Source organism: Nelumbo lutea, chromosome 3 (assembly GCF_056320005.1).
Source record: "Nelumbo lutea isolate HS-2025 chromosome 3, American lotus-T2T, whole genome shotgun sequence".
Taxonomy (NCBI): Eukaryota; Viridiplantae; Streptophyta; class Magnoliopsida; order Proteales; family Nelumbonaceae; genus Nelumbo; species Nelumbo lutea.
In genome coordinates this window covers 86,031,767-86,053,778 of record NC_142686.1, presented here as the reverse complement: position 1 = coordinate 86,053,778, position 22,012 = coordinate 86,031,767, and the positions used below count along the sequence as shown (strand labels likewise).

Genomic DNA, 22,012 nt, shown 5'->3' with positions numbered 1-22,012 from the left:
ATGCGAATGGTGCTCCGAGCCAAGAAGAAAATCAGATTTCTCGATGGAACCATATCTCAGCCCGCGGACGATTCACCGGAGTTGGAAGACTGGTGGACTGTGAACTCGATGCTGGTCTCATGGATCCTCAACACGATAGAACCAGCCCTACACTCTACAATCACATACATGGAGGCTGTGAAGGACTTGTGGGACGACATCAAAGAACAGTTTTCAGTGGGCAATGGGCCAAGAATTCAGCAACTCAAGGCAGATCTTGCGACTAGCAAACAGGCTGGTCTCCCAATCGTGGTATATTATGGAAAATTGAAGCAAATCTGGGAAGAACTTGCTAATTATGAGCAAATTCCGACATGCGTCTGTGTAGGCTGCAACTGCAACATTGCCACAAAACTAGAGAAGAGACGAGAAGAAGAGAGAGTTCATCAGTTTCTAATGGGCTTGGATGACTCAGTATATGGAACAGTGCGTTCTAATATTCTGGGCACCGATCCGCTGCCAAACTTGAACAAAGCCTATGCCATGGTGATACAAGAGGAGCGGCTGAGAACCATGACCCACAGCAAAGAAGAAAGAAAAGAGGCAATGAGCTTTGCTGTGCAAGCACAAGGTGGCACAAAAAGAACGGGACACGATACAAAAGAGAAATCTGGAATGTGTACCAACTTATCGGCTATCTGGACTGGTGGGGAGATTGGCCGAGATCTACTGGGAGTGGGAAAGCTCGAGGCTGAGGAACAAAAGGTAAATCTGGTCATGGACGTGGAGGCGGACAGAAGGCGAATGCTGCACAAGCAGTAGGGCAAACTTCTGAATCGACCCACGTGACAGAGGGAGATCACACTGCGTTCGGTGGATTGACTAATGAACAGTGGTCCATTTTCCTTAATCTGTTGAATTCTTGCAAACCCAGCACAACCGAGAAGTTGACAGGTATGAATTGGATAATTGATACAGGAGCTTCGCACCATATGACAGGAAACCTAAACCTCTTGCATAATATCGAGACCGTGACCGGTTGTCAGGTTGGATTGCCCGATGGAAAGCATGTCATGGCAATAAAGAAAGGGATCGTCATTTTGAATGAGCACATGAAGCTTATAGATGTGCTTTATGTTCATCGTTTAAATTGTAACCTGATATCTGTGTCACAATTATTAGAAGATTCAAATTATAATATCCAATTCACTAATAAATTTTGTGTTATACAGGACCACACTTCGAGGATGGTGATTGGTGCAGGTGAACTACGTGGAGAGCTCTACTGCTTCAAAGGTGCGCACTCAAGCAGAGTTCACAAAGCAAAGGTTGAAGCATCATACGAGCTATGGCACAAGAGAATGGGTCATCCCTCTAAGAAAGTAATTAAACTTCTTCTTGATTTAAACATTAGATGTGATAGTAGAAATAGGATATGTGGTGTTTGTTCAAAATCCAAACAGACAAGAAGTGCATTTGATTCTAGTGAAAGCAATGCTAAAAGGACTTTCGATTTGATTCATTATGATTTATGGGGTCTGTACTCGGTATGGGCATCTTGTGGTGCCTTGTATTTTTTTACCGTGGTTGATGACTTCTCAAGAGCCGTTTGGGTATTCTTACTTAATGACAAAAGTGAAGTAGGAAAAACACTACGGAACTTCTTCACTATGGTAAGATGCCAATATGGAAAATTGGTGAAGATAGTTAGAAGCGACAATGGTACTGGATTTACTTGCTTGAAGGAATATTTCTCTGAGCAAGGCATAATAAATCAGACCTCATGTGTTGAAACACTGCAGCAGAATGGACGTGTCGAGAGAAAGCATAGACATATACTGAATGTTGCCAAAGCTCTTAGATTTCAGGCCAATCTCCCTATTGAGTTTTGGGGAGAATGTGTTATGACAGCCGGTTATCTGATCAACAGGACCCCCTCCACTCTCCTTTTGGGTAAAACACCATATGAGATGTTGTATGGGGAGAAACCAAGCTACAAACATATATGCACATTTGGATGTTTGTATTATGCACGAAACCTAAATCGGACCAGGGACAAGTTTGTCAGTAGAGCCAGACGTTGTGTCTTTTTGGGATACCCCTTTGGCAAGAAGAGATGGAGAGTTTATGACTTAGAAAATAATGAATACTTTGTTTCTAGGGATGTGGTGTTTTCAGAAACCGAATTTCCTTATGCTATTGAAAAAATCGAATGCAAACCCAGTGATGGTAATCTTGCTTATGACCAGGAGGAAACTGAAGAGTACGGCGAAGAGGATAGTGAGAGAGGAAGGGGTAATGGTACTCGTGAGATCATAAGAGAGATAGATCAGGACGACAGGAATGAAAACAATGAAGGGGAGCAAGAAGTAAGGGGGGGTTCTATGGAAGAAATGAATGCAGGGAATGAGCAACTTGGACGAGACCATAGAGTGAAGCATCCTTCCACCCGTCTCAAGGATTACGTCATACACACCACATGGTGTTTCGATCGCAGTCTGAGCCCTTCTGCCAGTTCATCTCGCCAATTTCCCTCCTCAGGTACTCCCTATCCTATAACACATTATGTGAATTGTGATAAATTCTCTTTACAACAACGCTCTTTCTTAGTAGCTATCACAACTAATCATGAACCCCAAAGCTATTCAGAGGCTGTCAAGGACTCTCGTTGGAGAGAAGTAGTGAGAAAGGAAATTGAAGCCTTAGAAAACAACAGAACCTGGACAGTGGTAGACCTACCGCCAGGGAAAAAGGCTCTCAGAAGTAAATGGGTATACAAGATAAAGTACCACTCAGATGGCACAATAGAGCAACACAAGGCGCGTTTGGTGATATTTGGAAACAAATAGGTTAAAGGGATAGACTACAATGAAACATTTGTGCCTATGGCAAAGATGGTTACTGTTAGCACATTCCTTGCAGTAGCTGCGGCTAAAAACTGGGAACTGCATCAGATGGATGTGCAGAACGCGTTCCTTCATGGAGACCTGGAAGAAGAAGTGTATATGAAGATGCCCCCTGGATTTGCTTCAAGACTACCTGGGAAGGTGTGCAAACTCCACAAGTCGCTTTATGGTTTGAAGCAGGCACCTTGTTGCTGGTTTGCTAAACTAACGACAGCCTTAAAACAGTATGGGTTTATCCAGTCACAATCTGATTACTCCTTGTTTACACTTCGACGGAAGCAGGAACAGTTGAACATCTTGGTGTATGTGGATGATCTTGTTATCTCTGAAAATAATGGCAATGCCATACGGAGATTCAAGGAGTATCTGAGCCAATGCTTCCACATGAAAGATTTGGGAGCTTTGAAGTATTTTTTAGGAGTGGAGGTCGCCAGAAGCTAGAAAGGTATTGTTCTTTGTCAGCGGAAGTATGCTTTGGATATCATATCAGAAACTAGAATGCTAGGATCTAAGCCAGCTGGACTTCTCCTAGAACAAAATCATAAACTAGCTCTAGCAGATGGTCCTCTGATGATGAAACCAGAGAGTTACAGGAGGCTTGTGGGTCGTTTAATTTACTTAACCGTTACCCATCCTGAATTGTCCTACTGTGCACATGTGCTTGCTCAATTTATGCAGAACCCCCGTGAAGAACCCTGGGAGGCGGCTTTACGTGTGGTGCGATATTTGAAAAGTAACCCGGGACAGGGAATTTTCCTTCCGGCGATAGTAATCTTTGGTTGTATGCTTACTGTGATTCTGACTGGGCCGAGTGTCCACTGACACGACACTCTCTCACTAGATACTTTGTGTTATTGGAACAAGCACCTATCTCATGGAAGACAAAGAAGCAACTTACAGTATCCAGATCATCGGCTGAGGCGGAATACAGGTCTATGGCAACAGCTGCATGTGAATTGAAATGGTTAAAAGGGTTGTTGCATTCATTAGGAGTCGGCCATCCTGATCCTATGCGAATACACTGTGATAGTCAAGCAGCCTTGCATATCACTGTGAATCCGGTCTTCCATGAGAGGACTAAACACATTGAAGTAGACTGTCACTTTGTCCGCAATGAAATTCAGAATGGGAATATACGGCCTTCCTACGTCAGGACTTCCAAGCAACTTGTTGATATATTTACAAAGGCCCTGGGCAAGCAACCATTCGAGCATCTTCTTGCCAAGTTGAGCATTTCCCATTTACATGCTCCAACTTGAGGGGGGTATTAGCGTAGCTTTATCCGTCTTACTGTATGAGTCCTATCTGGTGTATAAATCTTAGTTGTTATCTTAGTTGTTCTTTGTTTTGGCTTTCATTGTTCATGTATGAGTTTGTATCCTAATCGCAAGAGGGAGCTAACTCTACCTCTATATATATCTTGTAATGTTCAGTTGAAAAGATACATAGAGAAAGAAAATCTTTCCCTTCAAACTCGAGTGTCTCAGTTTATCAGAGGCCACTAAGGATTGAGTGAGTGTAGCGCCTGACCTCCGATTCTGGCAACCCACCACCAGAACGCACTATCCAATCGGGTAAACTGCCTCCAGAAGCTTACTCAAGCAACAGATTGTAGATGGTGAAACCGTCCTCAACGGTGACACTGTCGCCATAGCAGTGAATAACTTGTGGGCAGTCTTGGAGTTGGGTAAGAATCTTTCTTTCCTCCTGAATCGATCCAGACATGGAATAATCAGACGATTTCACAGCTATGATAGGCGGCAAGAGATGGTGGTTGGTTTCGGCCAATGAAATAACATCGTAGCTTCCATGGCCGATGGTTTTTCCTCTAATCCATGTCGCTTTCTCAATTTTCGAGATCATCTATCTCATTAGTCAGTAGTTTAAGTGTAAGTCTCAGTTTCTTCCATTTTATAGAAGAAGAAGAAGAAGACAAAGTTTCTAAAATCTGGGACTCGCGTAATCGTGTTTACGAGGAACAGAAAGCTTACGCGGTTAGAAACTCTTCAACAGGCTCGGCAGACGGCAGTTATGTTCTGTTATGCGGCGGGAAAATAAGCCTAATTAAGCCAAACCAGATGGTCGAACCATTCTTTTAGTGGGTGTTGTGAACTCTAATAATATTTGTATGTTTATGCTTATTTAACGTAAAATAATGTAATTAAAATAGTAGTAAAAGATATTTTGGAATCATATATTATTTTTTCAGTATTAATTTTAGGTGAGTCGAATGGTCAAAGGCAGATGGTTGAACCATTCGGCCTGTCGCCTAATGGCCAATATAGTTGGTTCTACATGCGGTTCATGGTTTTGATGAATGGTCTACGTCTCTACGAGTAGTATCAGAATTGAACTAGTAGTTATACTAGGCGTGGGATTTCTAGGTAACACTCCTAGTCCAATTTTGAAATTAAAAATTTAGGGTAAATTATAATGACCCCCCCTGTAGTATGGGTCTGTGACAAAGACCCCCTGTACTTCTTGGCATAGTGCACCTTCACAATTCAAGATCCGGCCCCAACACCGCAGGTGAAGCTGGCCTCCACCTCTTCGGCCCAGATAATATAGTGTTAGAGCACGCACTCAAGTTCGACTTCAAGACCTACAATAATGAAGCTGAGTACAAAGCTCCGGTCATCAGACTCCGACTTGCCCTAGACCTCAGTGCTCGGCACGCCGAATCTTTCAATGATTCTCAACTGGTGGTCAATCAGATCCACGGCCAGTTTGAGAGATGGACTCCAACCATGGCAAGCTACTTACAAAAGGTACAAGATCTTATCCAACGTCTCGACCACTTCATCATTCAACAAATCCCCCGAGCTAAAAACATCCGAGTTGATGCACTCTCAAAGTTAGCTAGTTCATTGCGGACCGAGCTCGACCCAAAGGTACGGATGGACACGTTGGCCCAGCCTAGCATAGCACTAACAGCTCTCCTCGTCCTCCCAATTCAGCAAGGCCCATCCTAGATGGACCCCATAGTGAAGTACTTATAGGATGGAACACTACTATCGGTCACATACCCTACCTGAGGTGTCTCTCCCTTTCCAAGGCCGACTACGTCCTCAGGGAGTAACACGAGGGTATCTACGGAGACCACCTCGGTGCCCGAACTCTATCTCACAAGGCACTCTATCAGGGTTATTATTGGCTAACCATGAAGCAAGATGCAACCCAGCTCATTAGAAAGTGCGACCGCTGCCAAAGGCATTCCAATCTTCACCACCAGCCAGCAGTCCCCCTGAAGCTAATCACTAGCCCATGGCCCTTTGCGCAGTGGGGAATGGACATCTTCGGACCTTTCCCTACCGTAGTCGGGCAAAAGAGGTTCCTCTTAGTCGCCATAGACTTCTTCAGCAAGTGGGGGGAAGTCGAGGCCCTGACACGGATTACCGCGCACAATACCCAGAATTTCTTCTAGCAAGGTATTGTCCGCTGATTCGGTATTCCTCGGGTTATCATCACCAACAAATGGTGCACAGTTCACTAACCGGAAGTTTGAAGCCCTCTGCGCCAACCTGAAGATCGATCATCGGACTATAGTTGTACACCAACCTCAGAGTAATGGCAAACCGAAGTGACCAACCGAACATTACTGCCCGGCCTAAAAACCAGACTTGACTAGGCCAAGGGAAGGTGGGTTTAGGAGTTTCTGAGCATTCTCTAGGCATACAAGACCAAGGTTCAAAGTATTGGAATTGTCAAGTGTCTCGGAAAGGCAATTTTAAGATACGTATTGGGATACACCTTGGATATGCATACGTATCGGAGAAAAACTAAGATACGCATATATACGCTTGGGAACACTATAAATATTTTAATAAATCATAAAAATACATCAACAGCACTAAATATAAGACCTCAATGAGGTGTATATACATTAAATTAATATATTTTAATGGTTTTATGAAGAAATATATTAAAGCTAATTATAGTTTCATTAAAAATCCTATGCTTAACTATAATTTTTAAATTATAATTCTTAAGTTTTAATGCTTTAATGGATGAGAAAAACCCAACTCTCCTATCCAACCATAAAACATGCATTGGTACAACTTCTATGTGAAAATATAATTAATAATTATTTATTATTCATTTCCAAAAATTATAAAAAATAAATAAACATTATATAATATATTCAGAAAATAGTTATTAAAGAATAAATTTTAATTGTGGATATGATAGATCATCTATAGAATTATAACATATTCAATCATTGAGATCAAATGATAAAATATAATTAATTAATTATTTATTTTTTAATTCTAAAAATAAAAAAATAATTATTAATGAAGAAATTTCAATTGGTCTATGGATATGATAGATCACCCATATAATTATAATATGTTCAATTGTTATGATCAATTGATAAAATATAATTAATTTTTATTTATTATTTTTTTTAATTCTAAAAAGTAAAAAATAAAAAATATATATTAAAGAAGAAATTTCAATTACTCTATGGATATAATCCATAGATTTAAAACATATTTAGTCTTTATAGGCAGAGAAAAAACTTACATTTTCAATTTTTTTGTTAATTTATATTTTCCCCTAATATTTTCATGAAATTTCCATAATTCTATTGGTAGCACAAAAAAGTTGTGATTTTCAATGTAAGAAATGTAGATCAACATAAATTTAAACATTCAAGAAAAAAAAAGAAATCACAAGATATTATAAAAGATTGAAAATATTTACCTTTTTTTTCCATATTTTTTCAAAATTTGGAAAATCTTTAAAAAAATTAACGATTCACACTTGTTTCTTGCAAAATTTTGCAAATCTAGCACTCTAGGAATAATTTTAAGAAAAGTTAATATTTATTAATAATAAGTTTAAAATCTTTACTATATTTATTATATATTTATAAATAATAACATTAATATCTATTCATTTTCAGTAATTATTTATTGTATTTTTGTGATAAATGTTTTCAATAATTATGTATAAGTCTATTTTTGTTTTGTTACTTAACAAAAAAGTTTTCAATAATTATTAGAGATTAAACTATTGTTATTTAACGTTTCTTAAATTTAATTTATTGTATTTTTGTTAGAAATTTATTTTTAGTAATTATGTATTTTCATTATAATTTATTGATTAATATTTAAGGAAAATTCCCAATAAGTACTTTGGCTCGAGTGACAATTTGGTCCCCAAACTTTAAAATGCGATAATCTAGTGCCCGAACTTTTGAAATGCGACAATCTAGTACCTGCCATTAACCAATCATTGAGTGGCATGTGAAAAGACACAAATGCCCTTCAAGTGTTATCTAACTTTCTTTATCAACCATCCGCTAAAATCAAAACCAACAGTCAAATTTTTCTTCCATGCGACAACACTTTTGTCTTTATTCTCCTCTGAATATTCTGTCATCAAACCAAAACCAAAGAAATTTCTAGGAGAAAAGTTTTCCTTTAGGCTCAGTTTGGAAAGAGTACAAATGCAAATATGTACAGTGTAAATACATACAAAATAATACAAAATATAAGGTTTTGAAATCTACATATTTGCATTTGTACTCCTTCCAATCTACATATTTGCATTTGTAATTATCTTATCCGAAAAACGGAAAAAGAGATAACTCTCTGGCCACCATCGCTGACTCTCTCTCTCTCTCTCTCTCTCTCTCTCTCTTCAGACAAAGCTTCCAGTTCTTCTCATCTCTTTTACCTATAAGAATAAAATATTACTGTGTTAAGTTAAAAAAAAAAATAAAAAATAAGTTGTATAAAACCAAGAGTTTTTTGTTCTTAGCAAAGACTTGCAATGACTTTGCAAGAAAGGCAAAGTCATTGCAAGTGTTTTTGACAGAGAGCCTGCGCTTTATTTCAGAGAGCTTGGGCTCAATTGCAAGGGTTTTGGTGTTTGTGACAGAAAGCTTGGACTCTGTTTCATCTTATTGAGGAAGAAGATGATGAACAGTGTGTTTTATTTCCAAGGGTAATTTTGACATGTTCAAAAGTCTTAAATCACACATGAGGTTACGTGATATACATAATTGACGGTCCATTAATGGCAGGTACTAGATTGTTGCGTTTCAAAAGTTTGGGTACTAGATTGTTGCATTTTAAACTTCAGGGACCAAATTGTCACTCGAGCCGAAGTATAGGGTACTGATCATGATTTTTCCCTAACATTTATTAGGTACTAATTTAATATATGTTAAGTATTTACTAGTAGAAACCCGTGCGATTCGTGAATTTTGATAAGCAAAAGCTAAATAATAGAAAAACATAATAGTAGAAAAATGTTTTATAATTTATCTTTTTAAATAATTAATAATGATTTATATTTTATATACTATTTTTAGTATTTTTTCAATACAAAATAACAATAATTGATTTCAGCTAGGGTTGTTCATCAAACTGATGAAACCGACCAACCCAACCACCTTGACCCAGGTTGGTCAGTTTTCTAGTATTTCTGCTTGGCTTCAGTTCAGCAATTTCCCAACCCCTACTAGGTCAGGTTAGTTTTTGTTTGTCCATTTACAAACGACCAAAATCAAAGTGGCCCAACCATAGATATAAATATTAATGTTTTATATTTTAAATATAATTTCTTAATACAAGAAAGTGGGAAAATTACCACATTTCTTAGTCTAAAATATTTTATATTGTAAATTTATTTATTTTTTATTTTTTAATTATATCATTGTGATTTTTAAAATTTAAATCTAATTTTTTAAGTTTAAATCTTTTGAACAACCAACCAAATAAAAAATTGACCCAAATTGATACCAATATTTTCAACCTGTCATTGACAAGGTTGGTTGTACTGTTCAAACTATCACCCATCCTTGATTTTGAGTTTGGTTCTGTTGAAACCCATCCTTCAGTCAAAAAATGTTGACTTAGTCAAGCACCTATTGACCTGTTCAACCTAGTCACTGAGTCGTGGGTTGCACATGTAATGTATGCGCAAACTTTTGGATGCCATAACTTGGCACTCAGATGTTTAATTGAGGTGATTTTTTTTTTATTTTGGGTAACTTTATGAGATTTATGCGTCCCATGGTGTCGTGGATCCCTTGCCCCACTATTTTTTCCAAAAAATGAAACCCTTTTTTAGCCTCAAATTGTAATTCTTAATATTTTTATAAATAAAAAAATTTAAAACATAAATTAAATATAAAATAATACATATATTATATGTAAAAAATAATTAAACACTATTTATTGATAAAATATGTATTTGCGCGCACACACACACACACATATATATATATAGTGTTGGTGTGGAATGATTTAAAATGTTTGACCTGAATGATCGAACTGATGACCCATGATTCGAAGGCAAAAGCAGGTCGACCTACAGGTCAGTTTTTTAAACCTTAACTGGTACAACTCGAGTTGGCAGTTTTCACTAATGGTTTGTCAGTTTCGAGTGACCAACTCCCCAACCTAGCTAGGTTAGTTTGGTTGGTGAAACAATCTACAACCAAGCCGAATCGACCAGTGAAAAACTCCTAATTTCACCTAAATTAATAGTCTCATCTTCAATAAATAACAATAATTTAACGTCCAATAATTATTAAAAGTTTATAGCAAAAATACACAATTATGGAAAATAAATTTATAATGAAAATACAATAAATAACTAATAGAAATACAATAATTACAAAAAAATACTAAAAATATAGAAAATTAGACAATAAATTGTGTCTCTAATTATAGTTTAATATCTAATAAATATTAATCAATGAATTATAATGAAAAAACATAATTACTGAAACCAAATTTATAACAAAAAAAAGTACAATAACTTAAATTAAAAAAAAGTTAAATAACAATAGTTTAATCTCCAATAATTATTGAAAATTTTTGCAAAATAAAAAAATAGACTTATACATAATTATTGAAAATATATTTATCACAATAGTACAATAAATAGTTATTGAAAATACACTAGATATTAATTTTATTATATATAAATATATAATAAATATAGATAAATATTTAAAACTATTATTAAAATATATTAATTTTTCCAAAGGTTCTTTTCTAGAATTATTACTTGATATAAATGAAATAATGTTTTTATTATTAGAATCTTAAAAATTGCAATTATTATTCTACTTTTTCTATCACCTATTTTTTTTTGAAAGTTATTACATAAATTTGTTATTTGGAAGCTTAAATACCTCTAAGTTATTTCATCTATTTTCATTATTTCAATAGTATTTAATTTTTTTAATCTAAATATATTTTATAATCTTATTATAGAGTATTATTATATCTATTATAATTAATTGTATTTTTAATAAAAATTTAAATTTATTACATAATTTCGTTATTTTAACAGTTTAAAATTTATTTATGCTAAATGTTCCATTATTTAAAGTATTTATTAATTTATATAAATATTTAAATAATGTTAAAAATATTTTATTTTTTGTTATTTAAATGTTATTTATTTTAAAGTTATTACATAATATTAAATATTTTGTTATATAATTATTTAGCTAATTTTAATATTTTTATTTAAAATACTTAATTAGTGAAATATTTAAATAATATTTTATTTTTAATTTTAAAATTTATTATTGTAATCAAATTTATTATTATTTTGAATATTATGAAATCCATTATAATTATTTTTTACGTGATTATTACAAACTTGCATTAAACAATGGAACCAGAAGTGAGATGATCATAGTTTCCACAGGTTGCATACAAGTTTATCGGTGAAAGGGAAAAAATAAGATAAAATAAAAGATGTCTACATTTGTTTCCAGCACCATAGAAATGAGCTATACATTTTGATATTGTTGTTTAAACAGCTAATGAGCGCATAAGCCTGGCTACTTTAGCAATTTTATCCATTCTCTAAAAGATCTACTATATACAGAAATGTAACAATTAGAAGTGAGGCATGGATGACTTGCATCAAATGAAAGAAAATGAAAGACATTTCCTTTAAGGGCCATTGCCCATTGTTGGTCCAAGCTATCCAGGATCTTGGGAGGGATAGACTGGATACAAACCCGACCTTTGGCATATTTTTCAAAAAAGTGACCACACCCAGACTTGAACCTAAATTTTAATAAATGTCAGCCTAAGATTAAACCACTTGACCAAGCAATGTGAAGACAGACATCGACTGAGAAGAAGATTCACTTTCTCTCTCTTTGTATATCTTTAAATGGAAGGATTACAGATATATATACAGGTGTTCAGTCGGTTATGACTGAGGATGTACAGCTGGCAAGATACAACTGTCCTAATTAACACATGTAATATTCTAATACCCCCTCTCAAGTTGGAGCATCTTTGATGCCCAATTTGGACAAGTGATCCCAAAAACGATCAGTTGGGATAGCTTTGGTAAACAGATCAGCTGGTTGTGAGGTGCTTGATACATGCGCAGTGAGTAGCTTGCCACGTTGGATAAGATCACAAACAAAATGACAGTCGATCTTGATGTGTTTAGTGCGTTCGTGGAAGACTGGATTGGCTGCAATGTGGAGAGCGGCCTTGCTGTCACAATATAGAATTGGAGGGTCAGATAAGAGATTTGTAAGCTCAGCAAGCACCTGTCGTAACCAGATGATTTCGGATGAAGCGTCAGCCATTGCATGGCATTCAACTTCGGTAGAATAGCGGGAAACCGTGTGCTATTTCTTAGTCTTCCATGAGAGAAGGGAGTCACCAAGTAAGGTGAGGTATCCTGTAGTTGAGCGGCGAGTGAGGGGGCAACTAGCCTAGTCTGAGTCACAAAACCCTTGGAGATGAAGAGAACTTGAGGCTGAGAAGAACAGTCCAACAAAGAGAGTTCCCTTGACATAACGAACAACTCTTAGTGCTGCATCAAAGTGTTCTTGGTGGGGTTGATGCATGAATTGGCTCAAGTGATGGATAGCAAAACTCAGTTCTGGTTGAGCAACGGTGAGGTAGACCAATTTGCCAACCAACTGTCAATACTGTGCAGGATCCGAATAAGGTGGACTAATTGCATCAACAAGATGATTTTGTTGTTCCATTGGAGTCAAACAAGGTTTGCAATATTGAAGACCAGTTTCTTGAACAATATCAAAAACATACTTATGTTGGTTGAGAAATATCCTAGCTTCGAATTGTGAAACTTCAAGCCCCAAGAAGAATCGTAAGGGACCAAGATCTTTGATGCCAAATTTATTATCAATGTTCCTTTTGAGAGAGATGATACGGGCATGGTCATTGCCTATGATGATGACATCATCCACATAGACGAGGATGGCAATAAAGGAATCCTTTGAGGAGGCAGTGAAAAGGGAATAATCACCAATGGACTGTGTGAATCCGAGAGCAGTTAAGGCTTGTGTAAAATTTTCAAACCACACCCGAGAGGCTTGCTTAAGACCATATAAAGATTTTTGTAGCTTGGAGACATGAGTAGAATCAGTGGTAGCAAAATCTTGAGGGACAGTTATATAGACTTCTTCGTGAAGATCCCCATGGAGAAAAGCATTGTTAATGTTGAATTGGTGAAGGTCTCAACTCTTGATGGCTGCCACAACAAGTAGACAATAAAGTGTGGCCAATTTTTCTACTGGAGCGAAAGTGTCATGATAGTCAACCTTCAACTTGAGTGTATCCTTTTGCTACAAAGCAAGCCTTGAAGCGCTCAACAATACCATCAGCTTTGTACTTTATTTTATAAACCCATTTGGAGCCAATGGGACGTTTTCCCGGAGGAAGAGATACAATTTTCCATGTGTTACGCTCTAGAGTTGCTATTTCATCAGCCATAGTTGTCACCAATGAGAATCTTGGGCTGCTTGAGCATAGGATTTTGGTTCAACATCCAAAGCAACATGGTTTAAGTTGGCAATGGAGGGTGGAAGGTTACATACATAATCATTGAGCCGAGTTGGGGCTGTGGGATGGTGGCGAGGACGAGGGGTATGTATTTGGGCTGGAATGGGAATTTGGACTGGTTCACAAGTTTGGGTGTTGGGCTGAGGTGTAGGAACAGTTGTTGGACTAGCATTAATAGGTCCATGGTCCTGTGATGGGTTAAGGACTGATTTAGTAGGTGAACCATTATTTGTGGTTGGGCCCGGATATTCACGATCATCATATGGGTTTGGTGGTAATGGCATAATAGTAGTTGGGCCAGAATCTTGGAAGGGAAGTGGACTAGTCTTGTAAGGAAATTTTGTTTCATAAAAAACAACATCTTTATGAAGATCCATCGGGTTTCAAGACTATAGACCCGATAACCCTTTTGTCCATGTGGATAGCTCACAAAAATGCAAGCTTCAGCTCTGGCAGCAAATTTGTCCAAAGGTTTAGGAATTACTTGGGCTTAGCAAAGGCATCCGAACACCCGCAAGTGATCATATGAGGGTTTCTTGTGAAACAAGGCTTCGTAAAGAGAAATGCTGGACAATATTGGGGTAGGGAGTAAATTGATAAGATATGTGGCAGTAAGTAAACATTCACCTCAGAATGAATTGGGTAAGTAAACATTTTCCAGTAAATGGCGGTGCTTCCTCTCAGCCACCCCATTTTGTTGGGGCTTGGCAATGCACGATCTTTGGTGAAGAATACCTTGGTTGCTAAAATATTTCTACACAGGTCCAGAAGTGAACTTGGCACCATTGTCAGATCGAACATATTTTACAAGAGCATTAAATTGTCAAGTAACCATGGTGCAAAATTCCATAAGATGGAGACTAGCCTCTGATTTATTTTTAAGCAGATAGGTCCATGTACAGTGTGTATGGTCATCAACAATAGTGAGGAAATACCGGGCACCGGAATGTGAAGGAGTACCTCTCCAAATATCACAGTGAATAAAAAAAAATGGAGAAGGGCTATGTGTATTACTAATAGGAAATGGAATCCTAATTTGCTTGGCCTTATGGCAAGTATCACAACACTTGTCTAAACTAGAAGTAGATATACCAGGTATGAGTTCCATGCGAGATCGTGAAGTATGGCCTAACTGCTGATGCCATAGTTCAGTACTAATGTGACCAGTGGAAGAGGTAGCAGCCAATGGTGGTGGAGAAAAAATGAAGTGGTACAGTCCGTGCCGAAGTCTACCCGTCCCAATCACAGTCGTTGAGTGCGGGTCCTGAAGTGTACAAGAAGGAGAAAAGATAGCCACACGATTTAGTTGTTGTGTAATCTTGCTCACGGATAAGAGGTTGCAATGAAATGTTAGAACGAATAAAACATCATGTAAGGTATAAGAACCCATAAAAATGGAACCACGACAAGTAGCATAAGTGACTAAGCCATTTGGAAGGCACACAGAAGTATGGACAGGTTTAAAAACATGGAAATAGGATGGTAAAGAAACCATGTGGTCAGATGCGCCACTATCCATGATCCATTCTATTGAGGTTTCAAAAGACTTACTAGCAGTGGTGTTGGCAGCAAATTCAGAGGATTCACGATTTAGGAGAGACATGAGTTGAGAACATTGGTGCATGGTAAGACCTACTATTGGAGAAGGTTCATTTGCTGGAGCCATGGGACCTGTATCAGTTGATGCACAGGAGACTGACTTGTCGGCAATTGAGGTGTTAGCTTGTTGTGAAGAAGCTTTCTCATTCTTGTGCTGATTCCAATGGCTGGATATTCATTGAGCACATAGCACCGATCTTTTGTGTGTCCATTGCGCTTGCAATGGTCACAATAAAATTTGGATCGATTGTTCCCATTCTTGGAACTAATTGCAGCTAGTGCGGCAGCTTCTGGTTGCAGTGGCTGTGGGGAAACTACGATATGATGTCGCTCTTCCTGGGTGACGAGCACGTACACCTTGTTAAGGGATGGTAATGGCTATATTCCCAGAATACTTGAGCGAATTCCATTAAACCGGTCATTCAGCCCCATCAACTGTATTTTTTCTTTTCACGTTCATCAACATAGAACTTTGCTGTTCCACATTTACATTCTGAAAGAACTGTGAGGACATTAAGTTCGTCCCACAGCGTCTTCAATTTGGTGAAATAACCAGCTATAGATGAATCACCTTGCTGAAGTAGAGTAAGATCGCGTTTCAGCTGGTGAATTCGGGGAATATTGCCTTGAGAATACCTTTCTTGGAGTTCCTTCCATATATCTGCTGCTGAGTCAATGAAAGCAACGCTTTCGTAAACCTCTCTAGCTAGGGAGTTAAAAATCCACGCCACTAGCATGGTGTTGCATTTTATCCAAGCATTGAGATCGGGATCACTTGCAGTAGGTCGTGGTAGAGATCCATTGACGAAGCCAATTTTGTTCTTTGCTCTATGTGCATTGATTATTCCTCGCTGCCACAACGAGAAGTTATCTCTGTTGAGTGGAGATGGGACCAGTATGGCACCTGAACTGTCGGACGGGTGAAGGAAGTATGGAGAGTTAACTCCGATCTCCATTCTTGAAAAGAGGTATCAAATTCTTGAAAAAACAGGAAGAAACAGAGGAACATCACGGCGCAAGAACAAGCGAATCACTGGGATTATTCTAGGGATGGAAGTAATAAGCTGTGGTCGGATCAAGATCTGCAGCCATCAAAAGACTGTAAATTCTGTCAAGAAACATAGCAATCTTCAATGAGGAGCTCCATCAAGAACTTCATAAGTTCTGAGCAAGAATAGGAATTGGAGATCAAGAAATCCTGATGACACAAGAACCATCTTGCCCGGAAGTGATCAGCAGCAATAACGTCGGTTGCACAGCGAATAGTAACGCAGGGTCAGACGTCATGGCTCTGATACCATGAAGACAGACATCGACTGAGAAGAAGATTCACTTTCTCTCTGTGTATATCTTTAAATGGAAGGATTACAGATATATATATTCAGGTGTTCAGTCGGTTAGGACTGAGGATGTACAACTGGCAAGAACATCTTCTTTAATATTTACACAGAATGTTCTGGCAATTACTTGCAATATATACAGGCAACCCATCTCTTAATGGTAACTGGTCCATATCAATCAGTCAGTGGAATGATTGAAGGTTAAGATAATTCACTAGCTAGCTCATCGTGCTAAAATGAAAAGAGCATCTGAGATAACTTCTCATCACATTCTTAAACTAATACTTATAGGTAGGTAGGTACACATGAAAGTAGAAACTTATGTAGTGCATTGCATATTTCAGGAGAAACTAAAATAAACCTGTTTAGACTTTGGATAACAATCTATGTTGAACATTTCAGCACTAGCATTTATGTATATAATTTTGATTATGAAGCCATTTATAATTCAATTTATGCAAAATGCCTAAAGTAGGTTCAATAAAAGAAAAAAAAAACTATTAAAATAAGAATAAACAGAGGAAAAGTGCATAAACAAAAAGTAAAATATAATTCAGCAATTTATTTCAGTGAATGAATCATTTGCAAATAATGAAATGTGCACAATATTTACAGATTCTGAATAAACACAATCATGTGCTGGGGACTTCAGAAAGAGGAATTTGGCATAGCAGGGGCTCTTTCCTCTATTTGACTTGCATGGTTCAAAACCTAATGTTTTTTCAATAATGCTGCTCGTTCTGATTGTAGACCCTCCATCCGGTTAACTGAGATGCCACTGCAAAAACTTTTGGAGTACCAGTAATTCTAAAACCCAGGTGGTTCAGCACAGATTCTCGTTTTCTCTACAAAAGGAGGACGGAAATCAAACACCTGTCTTGGAGATTGAACAAACTCAGATTTCCCTGTTTCCACTTGAGCCCTTTCTGTTTCTTCTGTCCCTTCATGATCATCTTCATCATCAACAGCTACGAACGGATGTAATAGTAGCATATCTGCAGTCCATCGAAGAGTCTCATCTCTAATTAAACACAAGTTGAGGAAATCCTTACCTTCAATGAACAACTTCTCCGGTATCTCAGGCACAACGGGAGTGAAACTGATGAGGGCAGATTTGGCCCTCCAGTGAAATTGTGACACGTGGTACCTCGTGACAACTAGGAAAACACCCAACCAACAAACTTACGAAGTTGGTGACTCACCCGGGCACCAGTCTGGCTGGCCTGGCGCGACCCGCGTGGCTTGACGCGCACCTGCGCGACCTGCGTGCGGCACACGCGACCTGCGCGGCACGCGCGCGCGGCCTGCGCGAACTGTGCACGGCACGCGCAAACTGCGCGGCGCGCGCGGCCTAGCGTGCGGCATGCGCGAACTGCGCACGGCCTGCGCGACCTGGCCGACCTAGACCAGCCTAGCGCATGATCCGGCCAAGGCGCCCACCGACGAACCTGGCCTAGACACTGACCCGCCGACTGACACAGGCGCCAGCTTGACGACCTGATCTAGACACTAACCCGCCGACTGACACAGGCGCCGACCTGACGACCTGGCCTAGACACTGACCCGTCGACTGACGCAGGAACCCCTCTGACAACCCGGCCCAGGCGCCGACCTGGCCGCCTGACACAAGCGCCAGCCTGACGACCTCGAGGAGTTCACCACCGTACCCCAGTTCTGACAGGATGCGACGAGTCTTACCGTTTGGAAGCTTTTCACCCACCTAACCCGCGAGGACTCTGGTATATAAAGACCTCACCCCCCAAAGGGGAGAAGGATGGGAAAAAAAGGGAAGTAACCCTGCTCTCTAGATCTCTCATATTATCTTCAAAGCTCTCTACAATAAGAGTGCTAACTTAAGCATCGGAGAGCCCCCACTGGGAAAATACCCCCGGGACCTCTGATTCAGTTCTCGCAGGTCCTTCAGCTCCCGCCGCCAACGAAGAGGAGGAAAAGATGGAGTTCTCAGAGGTCCCTCAACTCCCGCCACTTACGAGGAAAAGATGGAGTTCTCGGAGGTCCCTCAGCTCCCGCCACCTACAAGGAGGAGGAAAAGATGGAGTTCTCAGAGGTCCCTCAGCTCCCGCCACCTACAAGGAGGAAAAGATGGAGTTCTCGGAGGTCCCTCAGCTCCCGCCACCTACAAAGAGGAGGAAAAGATTCAGTTCTCGCAGGTCTCTCAGCTCCCGCTACCTACAAAGAGGAGGAAAAGATGAAGTTCTCGCATGTCCCTCATCTCCCGCAGCCTACAAAGGAAAGAAGACCACCTCATGCTGAGGGCGGTCGGATTGCGCCGCACCAGGGAGCTCCAGCATTCTCTAAGGCATCGGCCGCCTAGTAAGCAGTTTGCCACCAGGCAGTTCGCCACCAGGGAGTTCGCCACCAGGGAGTTCGCCAGGCAGTTCGCCACCAGGAGTTCGCCACCAAGCAGTTCGCCTCCAGGCAGTTCGCCACCAAGGCAGTTCGCCCCCAGGGAGTTCGCCACCAGGCAGTTCGCCCCCAGGCAGTTCGCCACCAAGGCAGTTCGCCCCCAGGCAGTTCACCACCAGGGAGCACCACCAAGCAATTCGCCACCAGGGAGTTCGCCACCAGACAGTTCGCCCCCAAGCAGTTCGCCACCAAGGCAGTTCGCCCCCAGGCAATTTGCCACCAGGGAGTTCGCCACCAAGCAGTTCGCCCCCAGGCAGTTCACCACCAAGGCAGTTCGCCCCCAAGCAGTTCGCCACCAAGCAGTTCGCCACCAGGCAGTTCGCCACCAGGGAGCACCACCAGGCAGTTCGCCACCCGGCAGTTTGTCACCAAGTAGCTCTCCACTAGGGGGCTCGCCACCGGGCAGTTCGCCACCAAGCAGTTCGTCACCAAGCAGTTCTCCCCCAGGGAGTTCGCCACCAAGTAGTTCGTCACTAAGGCATGCCACCACCAGGTCAAATAACGAGGTACTTAGCCAAAAAATTTTACATCACAAAACATTGGTACGTGGCCGAAAACGGTTACATCAGAAACCAATCTCATTCAAGAATAAATCCACATCAGTTTCTGGAGGAAAATCCCAAGCAGGCTTACCAGTTATCATCATTATGACAGTGCAGCCAAGAGCCCATATATCAGAGCAAGGCTCATACAAACAGAAGTTAATTGATTCAGGTGCTGCATAAAGAGGCGTGGTCCTCAACATCATCCCATCCTTCCTACAGAGCATATCTTCTCCAACCCTCTTAGAGAGCCCGAAATCGGCAATCTTGACAGAACTCCGCCCCTTATTAGAAGACGAGCTGCTGGGCACGAGCAGAAGGTTCTCGGGTTTGAGATCACAATGAACAAAGCCACACTTGTGAATATGACTGAGGCCTCTGAGGATTGAGCGAGTGTAGCGCCTGACCTCCGATTCCGGCAACCCCCCACCGGAACGCACTATTCGATCGTGTAAACTGCCTCCAGAAGCGTACTCAAGCAACAGATTGTAAATAGGAAAACCATCCTCAAAGGTGACGGCGTCGCCATAGCAGTGAATAATTTGTGAGCAGTCTTGGAGTTGGGTAAGAATCTTTCTCTCCTCGCGAATCGACCCAGACACAAAGTAACCAGACGATTTCACAGCTATCACAGGCGGCAAGAGATGGTGGTTGGTTTCGGCCAATGAAACAACACCGTAGCTTCCATGGCCGATGGGTTTTCCTCTAATCCATGTCGTCTTCTCCATCTTCGTGATCATCATTTTCAGTAGTGTAAGTGTAAGTGTAAGTCTGAGTTTCTTCCATTTTATAGAAGGAAGGCATAGTTTCTAAAATCTGGGAGTCGCGTAATCGTACGTGTTTACGCGGAAGAGCAAGCTTACACAATTAGAAACTCTTCAACAACCTCGGCAGACGGCAGTTATATAATTAAGCCAAACCGGATGGTCGGACCATTCTTTTAGTGGGTGTTGTGAACTCTTTGAGTGCGTTATAAGGTTAAAGGCAGATGGTTCATGGTTGAACCATTCGGCCTGTGGCCCAATGGCCTATGTGGTCGGCATCCGGTTCAAATATGGCAACATGGTTTTGGTGAAAGGTTTACGAGTCAAGGGTATTGTCAGAATTGGACTGGATGCCAAACTAAAATTTTGGGATTTCTGGGTTAGAAGTCCTATTCAAAGCTTGAAACTAAAATTTAGGTCTCTCTCTCTCTCTTACGGAACTAGTCCAACCAACTACGTTGGACTTGGATTTATTGGTTGTACTTGGACTTGGAGTTGGATTTCTCAGACAGAGTCTTTCCTACTCCTAGTCCAAGAGTTTGAAACTAACTACTAAGACATTCATTCTCTCCCATACAAACCTATTATTGTCCAAAAGCTTAGACTTCAATTGGATTGAGTGGGAAATTCAGCGATGGGCAAGAGCAAATGGGGATCCGAACCCGATTCGTTTGTAATAACTATGAAAAAACTAAAGAGGACAGATGAATTAGATGCGGAAATCAATTCTCTGCCTTGTTCGATAGCTCTATCTACGGAACGTGGCAAATTGAACCGGTAGTATTGATTTTGGAAAACCGATAATCTAAATTGAATCGAAACGGTTCGGTTAGTGGTCAGTTGAGATTGTTGTTGTTTTTTATTTTTTTATAATATATATTATAAATAAATACATAAATATATAATAAGAAACTAAAAATATGATCTGATGTGATCGAGATCGGCTTCTATCAAGACAAATCTATGTTCATTCTAACATTGGGAATATCTCTCCATAAAATAAAGCACACAAATACGGAGATATTGTCAATGTAAGGCAGTAAATGCTGCTCAAATGGGCTTTGCCGAACTCGATGTGATCTGATAAGGCTATACCCAATATGATCCAATAAGAAACCAGATCAATCCAAATCCAATAAGAATCCATTAAATTTTCAAGAGTATAATTTGAATTTGAATATCTTATCTATATCCGATTTGACTAAAATTGTAATAAAAAAGTTTATGATATAATATAAATAATATATTATATTATTATTGATGGAGCACAATCCGGCCGGTCTTAGCTGTCAACGAATTCGCCTCTGAGCTGGAGCGACGGGGAGCCTGAAACGGTAAAGATGAGAGAACTCCGGGGGGAATCCGGTGAGATAACTCCGAAGCTCAAGTTAGTAATCTTTCAAAGGCAAAGTGTAGACCAGATAGCGCAAAGTTCACATACCTTGTTTGTTGGGGGCAGGGGGCTTTTATAATCACTTCACGCACTCGCTCCGAGGTCTTTGTCAGGTCGGGTATGATTACCCTTGCGTCTGTCAACTCGGGCGTCGTCCTCTCTGCTGGGACAGAACCGTCACTGCCTAACCATCTCTCTGGAGATGGCACTGTCAGGAGGCGGTGGTAGGTGGCCGTTTAGAGTGTGGCTGT

At 39.9% G+C, this 22,012-nt stretch overlaps 1 protein-coding gene and 1 pseudogene across 1 annotated transcript; one reads left to right on the top strand and one right to left on the bottom strand.

Annotated features, from left to right (window-relative positions):
- On the top strand, nt 1–801 carry LOC148866189 (uncharacterized). Its single transcript, XM_088976413.1, has one exon. The coding sequence runs from the start codon at nt 1–3 to the stop codon at nt 799–801; it is 801 nt and encodes a 266-aa protein (XP_088832539.1).
- Nucleotides 802–17,442: 16,641 nt separating this feature from the next.
- On the bottom strand, nt 17,443–20,332 carry LOC148866188 (mitogen-activated protein kinase kinase kinase 20 pseudogene; annotated as a pseudogene).
- Between the last annotated feature and the right edge of the window lie 1,680 nt (nt 20,333–22,012).

What these genes read in the sequence shown, in the direction of transcription:
- LOC148866189 (XM_088976413.1), top strand. Translation starts at nt 1, where the DNA reads ATGCGAATGGTGCTCCGAGCCAAGAAGAAAATCAGATTTCTCGATGGA.